General features: G+C 35.9%; 1 protein-coding gene and 1 long non-coding RNA gene across 4 annotated transcripts in view; one reads left to right on the forward strand and one right to left on the reverse strand.

Moving 5' to 3' along the window:
* LOC110835917 (hemicentin-1-like) overlaps positions 1–21,592 on the reverse strand; it is an 87,334-nt gene that overhangs the window by 45,544 nt on the left and 20,198 nt on the right. For all 3 annotated transcript variants that reach the window (XM_087340318.1, XM_087340320.1, XM_087340319.1), the window contains exons 7-22: positions 20,912–21,056; positions 19,883–20,004; positions 18,886–19,032; positions 18,210–18,329; positions 16,363–16,535; positions 14,104–14,224; positions 13,009–13,187; positions 11,990–12,140; positions 9,424–9,573; positions 8,144–8,239; positions 7,475–7,768; positions 5,920–6,067; positions 4,956–5,083; positions 4,274–4,451; positions 3,253–3,347; positions 906–1,056 (exon numbers count right to left, since the gene is read on the reverse strand). In XM_087340318.1, the coding sequence (XP_087196444.1) occupies positions 906–1,056; positions 3,253–3,347; positions 4,274–4,451; positions 4,956–5,083; positions 5,920–6,067; positions 7,475–7,768; positions 8,144–8,239; positions 9,424–9,573; positions 11,990–12,140; positions 13,009–13,187; positions 14,104–14,224; positions 16,363–16,535; positions 18,210–18,329; positions 18,886–19,032; positions 19,883–20,004; positions 20,912–21,056 (2,398 nt within the window). The remainder of the gene's footprint in view (positions 1–905; positions 1,057–3,252; positions 3,348–4,273; positions 4,452–4,955; positions 5,084–5,919; positions 6,068–7,474; positions 7,769–8,143; positions 8,240–9,423; positions 9,574–11,989; positions 12,141–13,008; positions 13,188–14,103; positions 14,225–16,362; positions 16,536–18,209; positions 18,330–18,885; positions 19,033–19,882; positions 20,005–20,911; positions 21,057–21,592) is intronic.
* Positions 16,441–19,462, forward strand: LOC147871159 (uncharacterized). The gene is made up of 2 exons (XR_015532560.1): positions 16,441–16,567; positions 17,382–19,462. It is a non-coding gene; the product is annotated as an uncharacterized LOC147871159 (long non-coding RNA).

The raw sequence follows: 21,592 nt of genomic DNA on the forward strand, positions 1-21,592 counted from the left end.
TCATTTATTATTCCAGATCTGAGTTTCTCATAGCAGTAAAGTTCCTTGAACATCTTAGTTGATAGTAATGCATTTACTCTGGTTTTGAATTTATTCATTGCCTGTTTTTTAAAATGTATTAAAATCTTAAAACATAACTACATTTAGAAGGATAGGTCTTCCTTTTCTCATGTGGGGGGGGGGGGGGGGGGGGGGGAGGAGGAAGAAAGGAAACCTGTTCTGTTGTATCTGGTAAATTGAGCTATTCCTGACAACAGCAACAAACCACTGGAAATAACATGACTGTTTATCACACAGATAAAGTGCAATAGCAGATGTTACAGTAACATGGGTCAGGAGATATTTGTGGGTCGACCCATAACAGAAATTCACTTCACGGTTGCATCGTCAGAGAACTCGATGTACTTTAAATATTCATACCTTCAGTTATTCCAACATGTAAACTTTCAAGGTGTCATTCACTGTTGTATCCTATAAATTTTTAATTATAACATACATCTCTGTTTATGCAACTTCTGTTACAATAATTATGGTCAACAACAACAATAATATGGCATGACATGATTTGATGTTGATAGCTGGCAAACTAAGGAAGAAATATAATCTGGTGCGATCTGATATGATGGAAGATAACTGTCCCCTGTAAATTCTGTATGAAACACAAGGTTATATTTCCAAATTAAGCTGAAAATACCCTCCCCAAGATGAGATCTCATTTATACAGACACACAAACAAGCAATTCAATTATTATATGAACCACATCTTTGCAGTAAAAGTGGTTAGGTGTAATTTTTTTTATTGCCTTGGCAATACAGATTAATATGTATAATCCACTGACACGAGTTAATTCTGGTCTACACTGTTATGCACAACGCATGTTATAGCTCCAACTCACAGTTTATACCTTATATGTGTGTCATTGATGATATCAAGGCCATTCTTCTGCCACCGAATCCGAGGGTGAGGGTAACCGGATGTAAAGCAGTTTAGAGAGACTGATTGACTTGCATTTGCAATGTGAATTTCATCTTCTGCAGGATAGATGCTTGGTGGTACTGACAAGAGAACAAAATAGTAGCTCAAAACACTGCCAAAGTTTCAAATGCATTTACTTGTGAAGTATTAATTACTCTTTGGAACTTTGTTATATTCACTTGCAAAATGTAGATATAGAGTGCATTTTGGTTAATGAAATCATAGGTTTAATGACGTAAATTACAAACCAATTCAAATTAAACCAAACTTTTGCAATTCTGTCTGATTTCAAGAACCAGATTATTTGAGACAATTAAAATTTTTGGCATATCAGCAAAAACAATTTCTTAATTGTTCTTTCGGCTCCTGTAAAATGTACTGTTGTTTATAAATTGGCCCTGATCATTACCAAGCACATTTAATTTGGGTTCTTATCAGTCAAACTGTAAAGCCTACTTACATGAAGCTGAAATATAAGTTTTTGATCTGACCAGAAATAGCTCGTAACACAAAATACAGATCTCATTAAAACCTACGTTTCTTTGAAATATCTGATATGGTGGATATTTAACGGAATAATTTCTGACTTTATGTAAGGGAAATAATGCATTCATTCAATTTATGATCATATCAATAGATGCAGCTTCCCGGAACCTACTGTTAGGCCTCACATTTAACATTTTAAGTTTCTTCAATCAGAAATCCAATGCTTCCCACAAAGGGGTCAATCCCTAATTACTTGGGCTTCTGCAACTGAAACAACATTTTTAAATAAGCTAAGAATCAATTAAAATCTTATTAATTATATCTGAAAGGCTTAATAGAGCTCCCTTTTGCTACAAGAGTGCAGTAAATGATGGAAGAGATAAAAGTCAGAAACTCTAATGGTCTTTTATGAACCACTGAGCATTCCTTTCTAAAAATTTACCTGTTATTGATTACTTCAAGATTGAGAGGTTACCCTTGTCATGGTGGTGGGGCTTGAGTACCTCAGTGATCCCAAGAGCTATGCTGGCGGCAGCATAGCTATTGGTAGGGCCTCCCTAGCCAGATTGGTCGAGGGGGAGAGGTCAAACTAAGACAGGTACCCTGGTCCTCCAGGTTGGGGGTTGGTCGCAAGGCTAACAACCTTGCACCATAAAAAGGCAGATGTTTCAAAAGCTCAATCAAAGCCTCGGACAGACGGACCTAACAGAGGACCGAATGGAAGAGGAGAATTGAGGAGGCCATGGACCGAATATGGACCGGAGAGCCATAGAAGAAGAAGAACATACATCTCTGTTATTGAACTGTTCTGTCAGTAACTAGACTGTGTGAAGTGTGACATATTCACCGACTTCATTTCAGCATCCTGTTTTATCTACGCAGTAGAAAAGTATACTTACAAACACAGCAGAAAATAAGCACATGACAAAAGTAAGAGTAATACGTCAGTGACCAGTGTCTAATATCACTGCACAAATCTAAGCATGACAGTTTAAGTATGTGAACCGCTTTATGATATTGAAGTGCCTGATGATGATGGAATAGTTCAAACATTTCCCTTTAATAACATGATTTGTGTTGGCTGGCATAATATATTTGTATATTGCAACAAAAAGTAAATAAAAGCAATTGCCAAAATAGAGACATTCAAGTTACTTCAGAGATATGTTCCATTCAACATATAAATTAGTGAGATTATATATTTAATGCTATAAAAATAAATTGATTTTGACTATCCTGCTACAATATTTGTATCAGAAATAAAGAAACAAGAACAACATATGTAGAAATGTAAATAACACATAGGACTTGAGGTTTTACAGCAATGAGTACAAAGATGGCTGTCTTCTGGGCTGTAGTGCTGTGTAATCTGGTAGAAGTTTACACACATTTCAGAGATCACTGGTTAACTTTTACCAGACCAATCTTTGCAAACAACACATTTTAAAATATGAGGTTGTTAATTTGCTCATCAGCTTCATAAACAAAATTCATAACATTAAAAGGGAATACTAAGAGCTTTTGACAAACAACAATTATAAAAAAAGAGCCATGTAAATTCAGTTATTTATTCAAACTTCCAAAGAATAATTTGAGGTTTTTGATGTTTTGTATGTTGTCCTTCAGTAACAGGCATCTGAATTATTAAAGTTTTGTTATCCATTTATTTACATTATATTAATGATGTCTAACACATACAAATGTACAGCAATTTTAAAAATAGTTGACTTAACCAATTTTGTCTTGACAGTATCTCGTTCAGGAATGGTACATTAAATGAATTATCTTACCTAACACCAGTACGGACATTTCTCGTCTGTCAGAACCTGCATCATTCACAGCTTCACATTTGTATAGCCCAGAACTGCTGAAGTGTGCTACAAATCTGCCAACAAAATGTTTCATTAGTAATCCGTTTATACAGAACCCAGTCTGCCATTTTCTTTGATGCTTTCAATGAATACATATTTGCTCACAGAGAGGCAACTGGTTCAGACCATGCAGAAGACATTTCATATAGCACGTAACACTGCCCATATAAAAAAGCCTCAGCAATGACGTTATATGTCAAAATGTTCTGTCTTAGGCCCCAAAGAGAAATTTTAAAGAAGTTCCTTGTTTCGTAACACTTCATCACATTGTTCCTGCATTGGCTTTCTTTAACTATGCTCAAAGTTCTGACTCCCTGTAACTGTAACTACTACCTAATGACATAATAGGCACAATTTATTGGCTATACATATACACCATGTAAGATTTGAGGTTTTCACAGTGGTGAGTATGAAGATTTATGTCTTCAGGGTTGTTGCGCTGTGTAGTCTGGTAGATGTTTACCAGCGTTTCAGAGGTCATACTGCCTCCGTCATCAGGGCGATGACGGAGGCAGTACGACCTCTGAAACGTTGGTTAACATCGACCAGACTACACAGCGCAACAACCCAGAAGACATAAATCTTCATATACACCATCTTTAGCATCAGCAATACCCCCCCCCCCCCCTCAAAAAAGAATGTTATGCTATGCTAGTTCACTGTTCGAAGTAGTCCATTTCCCTGCTTCATAATCTTCAAGATACTGTCCTTTCTTCTGGGACCTACCATGTTTGCAAGCCTATGGCAAGTGAAAGTTCTACTATATGCAGATGACATGCACGTCTTAGCACAAGTTTTAGCCTAAATGTAACAATGTAAAAACGTCTGTGTTGGAATGTTTTGAAAATACCACATACTGACGGTAGCATAGAATATGCTACTTGTTCATTCATGTTCATATTCTGACTGTGGAATTTTTGTAATATGTTCTACCACCTACCTGACAGTAGCATTATTATGAAGGTACACAACATCATCTTCATAAGAGGATAATGGTACCTCATCTTTGTACCATGTGACAGTAGGGCTAGGGATGGCTTCAACCTCACAAGTTAATGTAACCATTTGACCATCTATGGCACTTAATGAACCCACACCTGGAGCTATGTGTGGTGGCACTGCAATGGTTGACAAATTGAACTTATTTTAATCAATATCTTCTACGACATTCAGAATTCCACGTAAATTATACTTCACGTTAATGAAAGTTTATAAATACTTAGCTTCCAAAATATGAAGAAAAATGCTTCCTTCCACTCATACTGACACACAAATTATATTTAGAGTAGAAGAGATCAAATTTCTAGGCAACATATCTGTTTTGTAGTATTGACTAAGTTGAATCTGAGGTTCTCACAGGGGTAAGTACGAAAACAGTTGTCTTCTGGGTTGTAGCACCAAGTAGTCTGGTAGAAGTTTACCAACATTTAAAAGGTACTTGCTGCCTCCATTATCAATGTTCTGATGAAAAAAACAGCAAGAACCTTTGAAATTTTGGTAAACTTCTACCAGGCTGCAAGGCACTACAATCCAGAAGACAGCCATCTTTGTACTCATTGCCATAAGAACCTCAAGTCCTACTATGTAACACAGTGACAAAAACTTCATGTTCTTTGACAAACCTTGCACAAAGACAGCCATTGCTTTTCTTCCTTCTCCTGCTGGGTTAACAGCCATACATGTGTATGTTCCACTGTCTGCTACACTTGCAGAGGTTATTACTAATGAGTTGTCTTCACTATTCTTGTAACTGAAAAGCGTTAAATGTAATTATGTTTAAAAACTAAGAGAAAACTTTGTACAATTCTCTCATAAATATACATCAAAAGTACCTTAGTATATATTGCACATGATTTTAACCACCTTTTATTTCATTTATCGATTCTGTCGTAACCCTATTGTTGAGCGTTATTTTCTCACCACTTTTATAAAATAATAATGTTTACAAGTGTTTTTGGATGCCAGTCTTAAAAAATATTAACTATTGACCTATTCTGTGACACATCATTACAGTCTGACACTGAGTTGTCAAGTCTGAATGGAGATTAAATTTTAAACACTATTATTAAGTATACATTGAAGTTTTATGGTATCTAATATATCAATGATCACTTTTGAAACCTACAACTTGGCAGCCATGAAACAACATTTCTGTGCAAATTAAAATTCCTCAAATTAGGTGTACTAGGTGGAAGTACTATGCAGCCTAACAAAAATACATCTTCATAGCTCAGTGAATTAAGTCACATGACACAGAAGAAAGATAAAATTATTTCTTGATGTTGACCAAAGTCGAATGTCACACTACACAGTAGATGCTTGTTCAACTTTAGTTGAATATCATAGCAAAAGGGTTAATTTTCATACCATGATGTATCTTAAACATGAAGAAAATAATGTAATCATATATCCCAGCTATTTTGGTTTTATTTCCCAAAAATATGTATTACATTAATGAGGTAACACTCTGAAAGCTCCTACATTATTAACTTCGGAATCCGAACCAACATACTCCCAGAAATTGGACAGAATACAAATTATAAATTTGTGTAATTTTATATTACTTACATTACATAAATTACTTACATAGTGTGACTAAAAGACAAGGGCATTCCATCTTTTTTCCAGGTGACAATGGGCTCAGGGTCCCCAAGTGCTGGACATGGTATCACTATTTCATCACCAGATCGTACTTTGAACTCAACCGGCCCAGCTGGCGGAAAGCTTGGTGGTTCTACAAGAAGAAACAAAATAGCTGCAGTTCTTTATTGAAGATAAGGAATAACATCAAGCATGACAGAATTTTCTCATAGAGTAGCAGGCTCACGTGCCTATGGGGAAGCATGGTAGTTTGAAGCATAAAATAAATCTAAACAAATATCAAGTCAATATACTGTCCAGATCTCTGACAGATCAAACAACTCTCCTGCCAGTCAATTAATAAATTTATATTTTAAGTACTAATAAATAAGGAATGTCTCTAAAAGAATGAAACAAAGACATTTTAATAAACTAAACCATTACATATGTTAGTATTGGCACTTAGTGAAAAGATATTGTGGTGCCACCTATCAGTGTAGATCACGAATACATTGTGATCTACACTGATAGGTGGCACCACAATATCTTTTCACTAAGTGCCAATACTGACATATGTAATGGTTTAGTTTATTAAAATGTCACAAACACAATACATGGACACAACAAAGTTAACAAAATTAATATTCAATTTTATAATTTGTATACATCTGTTTGAGACTCACTATTTATTCTCCAGCCCTACTGAAAATTTTCTCATAAATGATAAACAAAGAATAAAATAAAAATTAAATATTCAAATAAATGAGTTTCAATTTTTCTTTGTAGAGTCACAGTGAATGTGGCATTTATTGCTATAAATCTTGCTATAAAACTAAGTCACATGCATTAGATTTCTGTTTCTTTGTGGGTGCCATGGTAAAAATCCATAATAAATTACTGTAGCAGACATTTATTGGTTTCTGTTTCAGGATCATGTTTTGTTTTTTCTTTTAAACTGAAACACAGGTGTCCACCTATCCCTCATTTCCTGTGGAGGTTCAGCTACCGTCTTCTTACTTAAATCAAATGGACTATTAAAACACAGTCAGCTAACTTCAAAAATCTCACATACATGAATTTTACAATGTAATAATATTTATGTTTACAGATAAAAAAACATCCTCTACCTGTATTTAACTGCCATGCAGGTCTACCATCAATAGTGTTGCCCCTAGTAACGTTTCCAAAAACATTTTATCCAGTGTTATACAGTAAACTCTGTATATGGGTTATAAAATGATTATAGTATCTCACAAAATTTTACGAAGCAGACACATGTGGTTTTCAGATAAAACCAACAATATGTAATTTAACTACATTAAACATAAAATTGCATTCTTGCATACTTTCATGTGATATATATATATACAAATAATTTTTCTCATATATTTTGCAGTATGTAAAGGAATAACTTAGGTAGGATAAAATTTCTGACTGGGAAAAAACTAATGAAGCAGTTTGAAAACATCTTTCAAGTTATTCTAAGCACTTCAGAACTTTAAGAAACCTGTTAAACAAGTAAAATACCAATACAGTGGTACAAACTATGACATAAACTCACCTAATACATGCAGTGTATTTGCCTGGCTGACTGTGCCTCCTACATTGCTGACAACACATTCATATGTTCCTTCGTGTTGCTGGGTAGTGTACGAAATAACAAGCGATCCATTAGTAAGTACTACTATCCCTTCCCACTGCATCTGTTCCTCATCAAAAATCTCACCATCTTTGTACCAAGTTATGACCGGTGGGGGATTGCTCAAAATGATACGGCAGGGCAATTCAACTACCATTCCTCGTTTTACTGTGGTCTGTGGATGGTTGCCATTTTTGTTATCTAGAACAGGCTTCACTGGAAGACAAATGTATTTCTAATTACACACATTCTTATAAATGTCAATGTAAGAAAAAATATTTAGGTCGTGGGAAAGAAAATGAAAAGTTATGTAAGAAATAGTTCAAAATAACACAACTATACTAACATTATTTGGGATTATAAAGTAATGAAACTGGTTTTCTTGTGGAAGCAGCGAAATGACTGTACCATGGATACGTTAAAACATGTTTCATCTTACAACAGCCAGTCAAACTTAAACTACTAGTTTATTAAGCAATGTACCTTACACAGTAAAGATTCCTATTATACAGTTCTCATATACTAGTTCAGAATATGCTAGGATTATTATTACTTTCATATTACATTTATTATGGTAATGAAGTTATTTACCAATTCCTGTTATGTTGACATGGATTTCATATTGAGCTTTCCCAAATACATTCTCCACCCTGCAGATGTATGTACCAGCATCCTCCACACTAGCATCTGTGGGAAAAGCGTAACACTAAGTGTTTGTTATGTCACTTCAGTCAGAGTAGGATAGAAGAACTACTGGTTGCAGTAATACATTCTACCAAGATTACTAACAGAGAAATTAAATTTTGTTTATGAAAATAATTATAAATAGTACAGTGAAACCTCTATCCATCGTTCCCGGAACTATCGTTTTCCCGGATGCATCGTCCGTTTTGTTCGGTCCCGAATACATCCAATATAAAATAATGTTACATTTTCCCGCTTCTATCGTTCCTCGAACTATCGTTTTATCGCATCGATCATTCAAAAATCTTAGTCCCGGCCCACAATTTTCCCGCAATGATCGTTTCTGTGAATTTAAAATGCTGGGTTTTGAGATAAATTATTACCGAAAGACGCACAATGTTTTTGGAATACGCAGTAGCGGTAACCTGTTATGTTGCCCAACCAGCACATTCTTTTGGAATGAGGGGTCAGCGGTGCAGGGGTGATAGTTGGAGTGAATGGCAGTGCTCATTGTCAGAAATTTTACGATTTTAATTAGGGTGCACTCATATTTCGTTCCAGCGATGCCAGATGGCATGTGCAGTGTGAATTTCTTCACAAATGCTTTTATTACAAGTACAAAGGAAAGGCTGGCGGCACTTTTCATTCTTCTGGTTCATCTTGTTTCCAGCGGTTCAGGGTCTTCTACAGCTACGTTTCCTTGAGTTCGGCAGTGATAGTATTTCCATTCTTCCTGTTATTGTCCGCAAAGGGGGTTGGAGTGGTGAGGAAGACGAAGACGACAAATGCGAGCCCGAAGCTTTGCCGAGTTTTGCCGAAGCACACGCTGCATTGGCAAAAGTGAAGACGTTCTTTTATGCGCTTAATATTAGTGAACGTGACGAGAAAAACATTTTGAACGTGGAAAGTGCTCTGTTTGGTCTAAAATGTAAAGTTTCAACAAACCAGTTGTCCATCAAAGACTTTTTTGGTAAAAAGAAGTAACTTTGAAAGAGAAACATTGTTTTTTTTAAAATTTTTAATGCTTTCCCGCATCTATCGTTTTCCCGCATTCATCGTTTTTATTTCCCACCCCCGCCGAAAACGATGCATCGAGGTTTCACTGTATTATGTATTAGTTGTAGAAATTCATTAAATATCTCACAGATATATGACAGAAGAACAGGATCATTTAATATTATACTTACTAGTAATCTGTAGGCTGCCATGTTCTTTAGTTTCGGTATGACTCATGTTGAGCTGTTTACCATCCTTCCTGGTCCACAAGATCTCAGGGGTAGGCACTCCAATTGCAATACATGGAATAGTGCCATTTGCATTGATCTCAATTTGTGTATCTGTTAGAACGAAGCAGTGATGTGTTACAAACAGTTAAACCCTATTACATCTCCACGCTTCGTCAACCACCAGTTTGGCATTAAAGCAGAGATGGAAGCAAAATTAATGTTTTCTTTTTTCACTCAGAATATCTCCAATACAGCATCGACTGATGGGTTTACTCCATAAAAGGGAGATATTGTTCTTTGTAGGCACACACACCTTTCTTCACCAACACTAACACTATCTTTTTGCCATGCCACACAAATACAACAGATTGTGATTACACAGTACAGACATTCATATGCATGTAGGTAACTTCTGTACTGTGACCAGCTTCTTGACGTATTCCAACCAAAGTGGCATTTGCATTCTTTGTTTGTTAGTTACTCAAGACGCACAGAAAACAGTTTCATTATAGAAGAGTCCAACAGCAAACGTGTGCACGAGCGCGCATGTGTGTGTTTCTACCAGAATTCTTGGAATGTTACCTGTTGCTGTACACAGCTTATTCTTGGTAATGTTTCCATTTTCAAATCCTGGTAGCAGGTTCATTTATTGTACCTTCCTGGATTTGGAATGTTGCTAATGACACCACTGATCCCAAACAGCAATCCAACTCTCTCAAGTTGTTATAGGTGGTTTCTTAACTGAGTAGGTTTTATTTGCAAATGTAGAAGTTGTCGGTGCACAATATTTTTTCAACTGAATATTTCAGAAGTTGTTTGTATAGCCAGTGGGAGCAAAATTACATGGCACTGTACTGAACTTGACTATAATACTTAATGATTGCACAGATGCTAGTGAATGGCAGCTAGTGGGTGTGTCACTTTATCAAAGGATTCCCTTTGATATAACATAGGATATTTCTGATTTGAACATAAGATTATATTGGAAAACCGTTATAAAATAATATATTTTGACGTTATTATAATCTGCCTTAATACAACAAATTATCACATAATTTCTTTGTAATTATTTCAGAAACATTGACATGTCTTGGGTTTAAGAACCCATATTCAGGTCTTCATTTACTTTACATATCACTGCTTTGCTGATGGACATTAAATAACACTAATTATCTTGGAAGGATATTAAAATTCTTTTATGTTATATGTTAAAACTATTCATTCAGTTCTTTAAATTGAGTGTAAGAATATATGTCACAATGTAAAATTTACAGTGGATAAATTTTTTGTCTCAATGATTTTATTACTGACACCCTCGGTGGACTAGTGGTTAGTGTGCTTGCCACTGGGCCCAAGGTTCGCGGGTTCATACCCAGCTAAGGTCGATGGATTTTTGAGGGTGATAAAAATCTGTACAACACCTTCCTTCGGAGGGGAAGTAAAGCCAGTGGTTCAATGTTAGAATTTATGGCATGTAAAAGAGCCTTACAAGCATGAAACTAGATGTTTCGTGAGCAAAATTCAGCAGCCATTTCTCACCAAATTCTCTCCTGATTCACTACCAGATAGCTCTAGCTGACAAAATCAGGATTGAGTAGAAATTGTGCAGAGGCAGTGGGCTGGTCACTCACTACTCACACTTCAAAGACTAAGAAAACCTCCGAAATGGAGGTGGCGAAGACCCACAACTGAGATGTAGAGCCAAGGAAAAAGAAGATGATGATATTATTACTAGTTAAATTCTGTGTGGTTCACTAACGTGCAATGTTGTATTTTTGATTAAAAATGTTGTTAAAAAGTTAATCTCTCAGCATAAAACCACAGCAGGTGGTCATTGTCACTGATGTATTGGTGCTGTGCTGTTGAGAAGCTTCTGTGGGTGCTATAATGGTGGCAGTATACAGTGGGGTGCTGTATCAAGATTTGATTGATGTTCCTTAAGAAGACAGTACATTTATTCTACTTGACTGAGCACAGTTAACCACATAAGCTGTAGATAAACGAGTGTGTAGGATTTCTTTAGATTATGAACAGCGAAGACGATGGGGCATGGAGAAAACTGTATAATGATGAGCTTAAAAATCAGTACTCCTCCCCCAATATTGTCAGGGTGATTAAGTCGAGAAGAATGAGATGGGCAGGACATGTAGCATGCATGGATGGGACAAGAGGTGTGCACCGGGTATTGGTCGGGAAGCCTGAGGGGAAGAGACCGCTGGGGAGACCTAAACATAGATGGGAGTACAATCAGGAAGGATCTATGGGAGATAGGAGATGTAGGAGACTGGATTTTGTTGGCCCAGGACAGGGTCCGGTGGAGGGCTTTGGTTAATTCAGTGATGAAGCTTCGGGTTCGGTAAGCCATCTAGTTAGTTAGTTCATATAATTAAGACTTGCCTAAAGTTTATATAGACACTAATGTAATATTATAAATTCATTCTATAAAAATGAGTGTTCTCATAAGAAGTAAACAGAAAGTCACCATTTAAAATCAGATCTAGAATTTTTATATCAAACCTGTACGTACCTTTTGGAATGTGAACCATCTGTGGTGGCATTCCCACCTCCAAGGATATAAAATCATCACCCATTCCCAGCTCATTTTCAGCAACACATGTATATTCTCCATTGTCAGTCACTTGCGCGTTATTGATTAATAATGTTCCATCTTGCTGCACCTGTAATTGTTGATAAGAATGGTCAATATTAAAACTTACTCTACTTCTTTTGCATATGTAAGCAACACATTCAGAATTTCAGTTTTTATACAAGAAATTTAAATGCAACAAACACACGTATGTCCAACAACTGAGGATTTTTATAACTTTCCTCATTCCTAACTTGGATAATATTTTGGAGGTAAATGATATAATGCCCCACTATAAAGATTCTGTTCTGAACATTACCATACAATAATTACAAACATTTCACTTCTGAAGCCTTTCCAGCTTCCATTAAATGAACGTCCCACCACACCTGTATGCCAGTGACACACGGTAGCTTCAAGAAGGAACATTCTGTTAGGTAGGCCGAAGCCTGTGCATGTGTGTTCAGACATGCACACTGGTACACATAGTACAATTGAATCAATATTATTAGGATAGATAGTGTGATAGGTCCCAGGGAAAGTGCAGTGTGGCAGGTTTCAAAGCAGGAAATTGGATCACCATTAATGGGAGACACAAAACATTTTCATCATCTGGGAATATCAGACACTAAAAATCTGCAAATAATTTAGACGGTGTACATGCATGGAACAACAAACAATACCCCAGTCCACCATAATTGAGTAACATCATAGATTAAAGATGGCTGTGAACTGCTGAATGATAACCCATGCAGATGACAGCATGTAACGTCATGGAACAAGGGCAATGGGAGGCAGGTGCAGGAGGTTATATACTCTGAGTGTTATGAGGCAGTAGAGATAATTACAGACAAAGTCAAATCTCTTAATTCATGAACAAATACATAAATTAATAAAGCTTTCACGGTTCAAAATAAGAAATGAAACTGACAAAGATTTTTGCATGTGCTAATACTGACTTCATATTTGGAGTTGGTGAGAATTTCCTCTTCATTCTTTGACCAGCTGATAATTGGTGTAGGATCACCTGTAGCAGTGCACCTCAGTTGAACAGTATCACCTACTCTGGCTAATGCACTACTTTCCTCAGCAACCACAGTTGGAGCTTCAAGATACTTTCCTACACTTACACCAACATCTGGAACAATTTGTAACGAGAAGGAAACAGATATTTCAAAATGTTATTAGTATGCATGTCAATTGTAAAAACAAGCCGCAAAAACACCAAACTGTTTCCAGTTGTCTTTCCACTGATAACCTAGTAGTGCTTTCTGAACCAAATTAAGTTAGAAAGTAAATATACTCAAAAACAAATCTTAAAATGTTCACTTGCACCTTGAAGAAATAAATCTAACTTTACAAAAACATTAAAGCAACTTTCTGCAGGAAAGTTATTATGAACTGGTACGCAAAGTATACGACCATGTAATTTGTTGAATCTTCAAAAAATAAAAGAATGATTTAAAGACTTTTATACAGTTTACATGAGTAGAACTGAATCTTCATTATGTTTTATCTGCCTACTGAACGTAGTCTGGTAATGACAATTATTCATCTCACACTTGAAATTTCATCAATCCTATTGTGGTGTTCTGCTTCAGTAACATCATTTTGATCATAACTCATTCAATCACTACTTTCATTAATGGTGAAGAACTATTTACTCCGTCCTGCTAAAAAAAATGAAGAAAAGACAGATGGGATGCGTAGCACACATTTAAAAGATAAAAAATGAAATCAAAATTTTAGTTAGAAAACCTGAAGGAAAAGTACCTACATGTAGATGGGGGAATAATAAATCGGATACTAATAAAACTGAGTATGATGTGGACGGGATTCTACTGGCTCAGGAAAGGGGTATGTAGCAGCTCTTGTGAACGCAGAAATGAGCCTTCCAGTTCCATAAAATGCAGAGAATTTATTACCCAGCTGAGCAACTGTCAGTTTCTCAACAACTCTGCTCCACAGACTTGATTATACACCTACAAGTCCACAGAGCATTACAACACCGACGATCAACATCGATGAGCTGCTTTCTGGTGCCTGTAACTTACCGACTTCATTATCATTTTCAGCCACACACTGGTATTCCCCTGCATCAGAGATGTCAGCATTTTCCAGGAATAAGTTCAAACCATTGTCCTCTTCATGCAGTCTTACATTTCTTCCATTTCCCTATACAAAATTAAGTGAAACAGCAATGATTATGAGCATTTAAAAGTGAACACATCTTTTCTGCATTATTATGGATATAGGTACTCAACACAGTTTTCTATATCAAACTGATATATAATTGCTGCCAGTAAGTTTCAACAGGAAATGTTCACTACTACCTCTGTAAAGCACTTAGACTCTCCCTGATAGCTTTCACGTACACTTATTACTTCACACGTTCATATGACCATAAAACAGAATACAACATGTCCAAAAATGTTCTAAGCCATTCATCATTTTGGTAGAGTTAGTGTGATTTCTATTATACTTTCACCATCTTATCCTCATGCTTACCTAATTAAATAATGGGTATAACAAATCCAGATGTAACTGTCTTAAAAAAGTATATGATAAGAAAACACAAAACACTATAAAGGCCATTATTTAGCACTGTAGTAATTTTAGAAACAAAAAAAAACCCATGCTGCTACATGTAAGCAAGCCCTTAAACATTAGGAGAAAATAAACAGAAAACACAAAATCTTTTTATTTCTGGAATTTACTGCAAGATTATGGTTACTGGCATACCTCGGAGATATTGCAGATTCGGTTCCAGACCACCGCAAAAAAGCGAGCCAAACAGTTGTTTCCCAGTGCATATTAAAGTTATGTTTACACCATACTGTAGTCTATGAAGTGTGCAAAAGCATTATGTCTAAAAAACAATGTACATACCTTAATTAAAAAACACTTTATTGGTAAAAATGCTAACCATCATCTGAGCCTTCAGCGAGTCGTAATTTTTTTGCTGGTGGAGGGTATTGCCTCGATGTTGATGGCTGCTGACTGATCAGGGTAGTGGTTGCTGAAGGTTCGGGTGGCTTTGGCAATTTCTTAAAATAAGACAACAACGAAGTTTGCCGCATCGATTGACTCTTCCTTTCATGAAAGATTTCTCTGTAGCATGCGATGCTGTTTGATAGCATTTTACCCACAGCAGAACTTCTTTCAAAATTGTAGTCAATCCTCTCAAACCCTGCTGCTGCTTCATCAACTAAGTTTATGTAATATTCTAAATCCTTCCAATATAAGGCTGTTTCGTCTACACTGAAAATCTGTTGTTTAGTGCAGCTACCTTCATTAGTTATCTTAGCTAGATCTTCTGGATAACTTGCTGCAGCTTCTACATCAGCACTTGCTGCTTCACCTTGCACTTTTATCGTATGGAGACGGCTTCTTTCCTTAAACCTCATGAACCAACCTCTGCTAGCTTCAAACTTTTCTTCTGCAGCTTCCTCACCTCTCTCAGCCTTCAAAGAATTGAAGAGAGTTAGGGCCATACTCTGGATTAGGCGTTGGCTTAAGGGAATGTTGTGGATAGTTTGATCTTCTATCCAGACCATTAAAACTTTCTCCATATCAGCAATTAGGCTGTTTCGCTTTCTTATCACTCGTGTGTTCACTGGAGTAGCACTATTAATTTCCCTCAAGAACTTTTCCTTTGCATTCACAACTTGGCTAACTGTCTGGCGCAAGAGGCCTAGCTTTCGGCCTATCTCGGCTTTCGACATGCCTTCCTCACTAAGCTTAATCATTTCTAGCTTTTGATTTAAAGTGAGAGACGTGCGACTCTTCCTTTCACTAGAACACTTAGAGGCCATTGTAGGGTTATTAATTTGCCTAATTTCAATATTGTTGTGTCTCAGGGAATAGGGCGGCCTGAGGAGAGGGAGAGAGACGGGGGAACGGCCGGTCGGTGGAGCAGTCAGAACACACAACAGATATCGATTAAGTTCGCCGGCTTGTATGGACGCGGTTCGTGGCGCCCCAAAACAATTACAATAGTAACATCAAAGATCACTGATCACAGATCACCATAACAGATATAATAATAATGAAAAAGTTTGAAATATTGCGAGACACACAGACACGAACTGAGCACATGTTATTGTAAAAATGGCGCCGATAGACCTGCTCGACGCAGGGTTGCCACAAACCTTCAATTTGTAAAAAAACGCAACATCTGCGAAGCGCAATAAAACGAGGTATGCCTTGAAAAGATTTAATCAGATAAACAGCCAGTTCTGCCATGAGACAGCGTATACAGAGTCAAGAGATCTGAATCCTGACTCATAGTGTTATTCTCCAATTAAATATACCTCTTTCAAGATATGCCCATTCTTCTTCCACACAAATACTGGCTTGGGTGTACCAGTAGCATGACATGACAAACTGACTGAATCTCCTCGCTGGAAATAAAATCTTTCAGGCGCAACAACAACATGTACTGGCTCTTTCACTGCTAGATAGACATGTCCTTCACTCTTTCCACCTGTATGAAATGCAACAGAAATACTGTAAAGAGTAAGCAGGTCTTTTTTTGCTACTATTCACCTCAGTCTTGCATATGAACATTACATTTTTCTTTTAGACTAAAGAAGCATGTGACAAATTAAATATTTACTGGGCTATAGAACAAAGTTAATAGTTTTGTCCAACTACAGCAATCTCTCAAAAATCCATGTGCAAAATAACCAGTTTGCAGATTATCCATGCATGACTTATTTTTCACAAACAAGACATGTAAATTAAGCTTTCAATGTCTTCTTGCAACCACTTTTAGTCTACAGAAGATGTGGTCAAACAGTGCCTTTTTTCTATACTATATGGTCAGTATCAGTGCAGTGTGGGGAGGTTTGTCCCAATGGTCATGGTGGTGGGGAGAGAGAGAGAGAGAGAGAGAGATGTTACAAGTGTACTTGGTCATTTTCAAATATTAGTGTCTGACAGTCAATCCCATTACAATGTGTTGGGTGACAGTTAACACTTGTGGATTCTAAATAAGATGGCTGAAAACTGTAGGGAAACTGTACTGACAGTAAAACAACATTTTAAGTTACCTGAAAATTTTGAGAACAGAGAATGGGTGACAATTGCCAAAGATTATGGGGCAGGGACTGAGTGATTTCATCTATTAAACAATGCTACCAGGCTAACATCTCAGAACTCGTGCTGATAAAGGTTATAACATAATGGAATTATAAAAGAAAATTACATTGTCACATGCATATCTTTGGCATGGTATTCTGTGAATCCAATAATGTTGGTTTGATTGTGGAGGAAACCTCTTCCAGATCTGGAAGAAGATGGCCTTTAAGTTTTTTTGTTTTTTTAATAGGAAGCAAATCCAAAATTGTTGACATGGTGTGTGCTATGAGAAGTTGTTAAAATATTAATGGAGATCATGTTGAAGAATGGCTGCAGAGCAATGCATATGAAGTGGGCTCACAGCACATGACACACAGAACTGTCAATACTGCCACAAAACAGAAGGAAGAAGAAGAGGGTGGGGAGGATGAGTGAAATTTGTATTGCCATGATAGGGAGCATAAACAGTTCACAAAAATAGCAATCAATTGTTCAAAATAACATCAGTTGTTTAAAAAAGGTAACACAATTTGTGAAGTTCTGTTAATGTACTGATCAAAATATTTTGGATTAATCATATTTTTTAATTATTCATGTGTTTCTACCCATTCTTTAACCTGAATAATTGAGAATTTACTGTATTTTGATACATAATTAAAGTTTCTGCAGACAATAAATGTGAATGCTTTAATTTAGTACTATATAATTCAGAACTAAAATAAAGTACCAGTTACTTTATATTATGTTGTCACTAATATTGTTACTATTGCTTCTTAATGCCCAGGACTCTTAGATGTCTTCCATATGCATCTTCTCATGCCAATAACATTTAAGAACTGTGGGTTTTTGCTTTGATTTTGGGTATTGCCTTAAACTGATAAATCAACTGTCTACAAAGTTAAAAATCTTGTCAGAATATATCTGCCAATCCATCTGTTGTGTCATCTGTACAAACGTTATAATAAAGCATGTGAGTAGCTCAGATTCAGTCTTGAGCTTGGCCATCAAAGTTTATGATCTCCTCAAATAATTATAAAATATATTTGCAATTTATATAAGTGATAAGAGAATCAATTACCTTTATTTTCTGCAATGCAAGTGTACCAGCCTTCATCTTCTTGGTCTACCGCATAAACAATTAAGGTTCCATTTGGCAATATTTTTGTTTTCCCATCATTTTGAATATACTGGACATTTTCTGCAATCATAAGTTCAATTAATCGAGCACAAACAAAATCTGAAAACTTTGTAATAACCTTCCCATGGAGAAGGAGAAAATAATAACAGTAATTCAATTATTTTTTTATTTTTGTGCTGTACCAACAGCCAGAAGGCCAATTACAAATACAGCATCAGGAAAAATAATAAATACAACAACAGCAAATAATTCAATTAAATTTTTAACTGTAAAGTGCTGATGCAAAGCTACACTACCCAGTAATAATAATATCAATCCCAATAATAACAATTACAATGTTAATGATAAAAATAATGGCAATTATTAGTAATGTTATTGCATTCAGTGGAGCTCTCAACTTGTGATATGCCAGAATGACAAATAGTTCATATGTTCCAGATAAAATGACTTGAGGGGTTTTACTGCACTTCTCAGGAGTCCAGCCATCAACCCCATGGTATAGGGTTTCTTATTCCCACAGGATAAAGATTAATGGTACTAAAATGTTAACTGCATCCACTGGAGCTCTAATACATATGACAGTCAGAATGTCACAGTGTCCATGTTCCATACTTACCAATTTTAGGAACTGTTACTGCATCCAGTGGAACTCTGGCCCATTTGACACTGTAATGTAGTTGACTGTTAACTATGCAATCCAGTGCAGCTGCTTTGTTTGGTGCTGATACAACTTGTGATGGAGTGTCAATCTTTGGTGCAGGTCCTTCACAAAAAACAGAGACAATGAGTTTTATGTATCTAGTACAGGTATTTATAAATTATGTTACTTGATAAAATATTCTCATATAATTCTAATGACAATATAGTGCAAAACTGAATTAATTTTAATATTAATTTCAATACCTTATTAACTAAGACATAAAAAGTTCAAGGTTGCATTCAGGCATTTTTTAATTACTCACTCATTTTATACTGTGGATGAGTACCTAATTGGATAACTATTACAATAAAAAAAACTAGTTATATTGTTTTGTATTTAGTACGCTGCTTTTCTAGATGTAATTCTTTAATGTATGTATTTTATGCTTTTATACTTGAGTTTGTGACGCGTTCTATATCCACTATTGGATTTCTGGAACTTGTAAATAAATAAATAAATAAACACAAAACTTGTAGGTATAGTACTGTAATTACATGCTTGTTTTATTATTTTCTCTTATATCCCCTCCTCTTTTGTGTACACAGAAGACTACATGTAAGATATAACACAATTTATTTATCTCATTAAAAACGTATTCAGTTGAAAAATATTTTGTGACATTTCCTGAAGTAGTAAGAAAAATATGTTATACTATATAGGCCTGCAGCATTAACACGATGTACTCTTTTAGATAAAATTTATAAACTTAGTTATGATGGCTACCTGTTTGAACACTACGTCTACATATGTCAATTGTTACTGTGATTAACCGAGCAGATACTATGAATTTCAATGAACAGCTGAAGAGTGTCACTGTTACAATGATCAAATAATAATCTTTCATCTAAACATTTGAGACAGCTTACACAAAGAAAATATCAAGATCCTGTGTTTCCTGTATAGTTTTATTTACCTGTAATTGTTAGCCATGTGCTGCTGAATGACCTGCCAGCTACATTATTTGCATAACAGCTATAGTTTCCTTCATCTCTAACTGTGGAATTCTGCAGTACCCAAGATAGCTCTGTAGTTTGTCTAAAAGGACATGTACACGATTAGTGTTATTATCTATAAGGTAAACATAAAACAGTAACCGATATTAAAACTTTCTGACATTTTGTAGGATGTATTGGCTAGGAAATCATTTAAACTCGCCTCAGATTATTAACAAATAATAACAATTACAGATTACAAATATTTTTCATAACATTACTTTAATTTCAGTGGCAAGTGGTGTAATATTTAAAGTAACATTTTTCATTCTTTTTCAGTCTGAGAGTAAGACCTTATGCCCCCTTTTTCAATGGGGACTTCTTGATTCAAACTACGTGTAATCACGTATTATAAAAGTAACATAACTTTTCTTTATACTGTTCCATCCTGTGCTTGAGAGTGTATGAAATATAGACTATAGATTATAGATTATACCATGTATTGCTAGTTCAGATTTAAAGGAAGAATGTATTAACACCGAATGTATCTATATACAGGATGATTCAAAAGGTTAGGGCCAAACTGAAGGAGCATGTAGAGGGACTCAGAGAGAACAACTTTTGAATAGGAATCCATGTCCTCCGACGTTATCCTGAGTTAGTTGAGGCCATTGAAGGTAGGGAAGTCTGATAACATACCGCTGAAATAATTTGGTTTATAAGATTGCTAATGTAATCCTTGTACATTAATAATAAAAAAAAAATTAAGCTAGTAGGAGAAGAGCAAAGTATGATTATTTCAGCAGTATGTTATCAGACTTCCCTACCTTCAATGGCCTCGACTGACTCAGGATAACATCGGAGGACATGGATTCCATTCAAAAGTTGTTCTCTCTGAGTCCCTCTATATGCTTCTTCAGTTTGGCTCTAACCTTTTGAATCATCCTGTATATTTTTTACTACCTGTGTAACCTCCAGAATGAAGTTCAACTAAAACAGAATCAACTTACCCATATTTCTCAGTGCTTGTAAGTGGAACTCCATCCTTAAACCACAAGGCAGAAAAAGGAACGAGTGACTCGATGTGGCATCCTATCCTCACAGGTTTATTGAGCCAACCTGTTATCTCATGTCTCATATGCACCACTGGTGGTTCTACAGATATACAATGTGACAAAGCCTTACAATTATGCTTCTTAAAACATATTTTCAACAGTTATAATAAAACATACATTCATGAATATTATCCTAAAAGGCCAAAATCATATAACAGAAAATGATAATCAACCAACTAAGCTACCAGAACTTGTTTATTTATTGTACAGACAGATATTTATAATGTAGGATTTGAGGTTTCCACAGCGGTGAGTCTGAAGATTGCTGTCTTCTGGGTTGTTGTGCCATGTAGTCTGGTAGATGTCCCTGATGACAGAGGCAGCATGAGCTCTAAAATGTTGGTGGACATCTACCAGACTACATGGCGCAACAACCCAGAAGACAGCAATCTTCAGATGTTTATAAGTTTATTTTCCAAATAACACTGTGTGAAATGACTCTAAATAACAATCCAAGCCAAAACATGGCATTTGAGCAGTTTACACATGCTGCCAGATTCATACAGAATTTTCTACTTGTTTTAATTAACCCTTTAAAGCCAAATATCATTTTAATAATATCTGAACATTCAATCC

Source organism: Zootermopsis nevadensis, unplaced genomic scaffold (assembly GCF_977971745.1).
Source record: "Zootermopsis nevadensis isolate Lab colony 2312 unplaced genomic scaffold, Znev_1.0 Znev_ptg000061l, whole genome shotgun sequence".
Lineage (NCBI taxonomy): Eukaryota > Metazoa > Arthropoda > Insecta > Blattodea > Termopsidae > Zootermopsis > Zootermopsis nevadensis.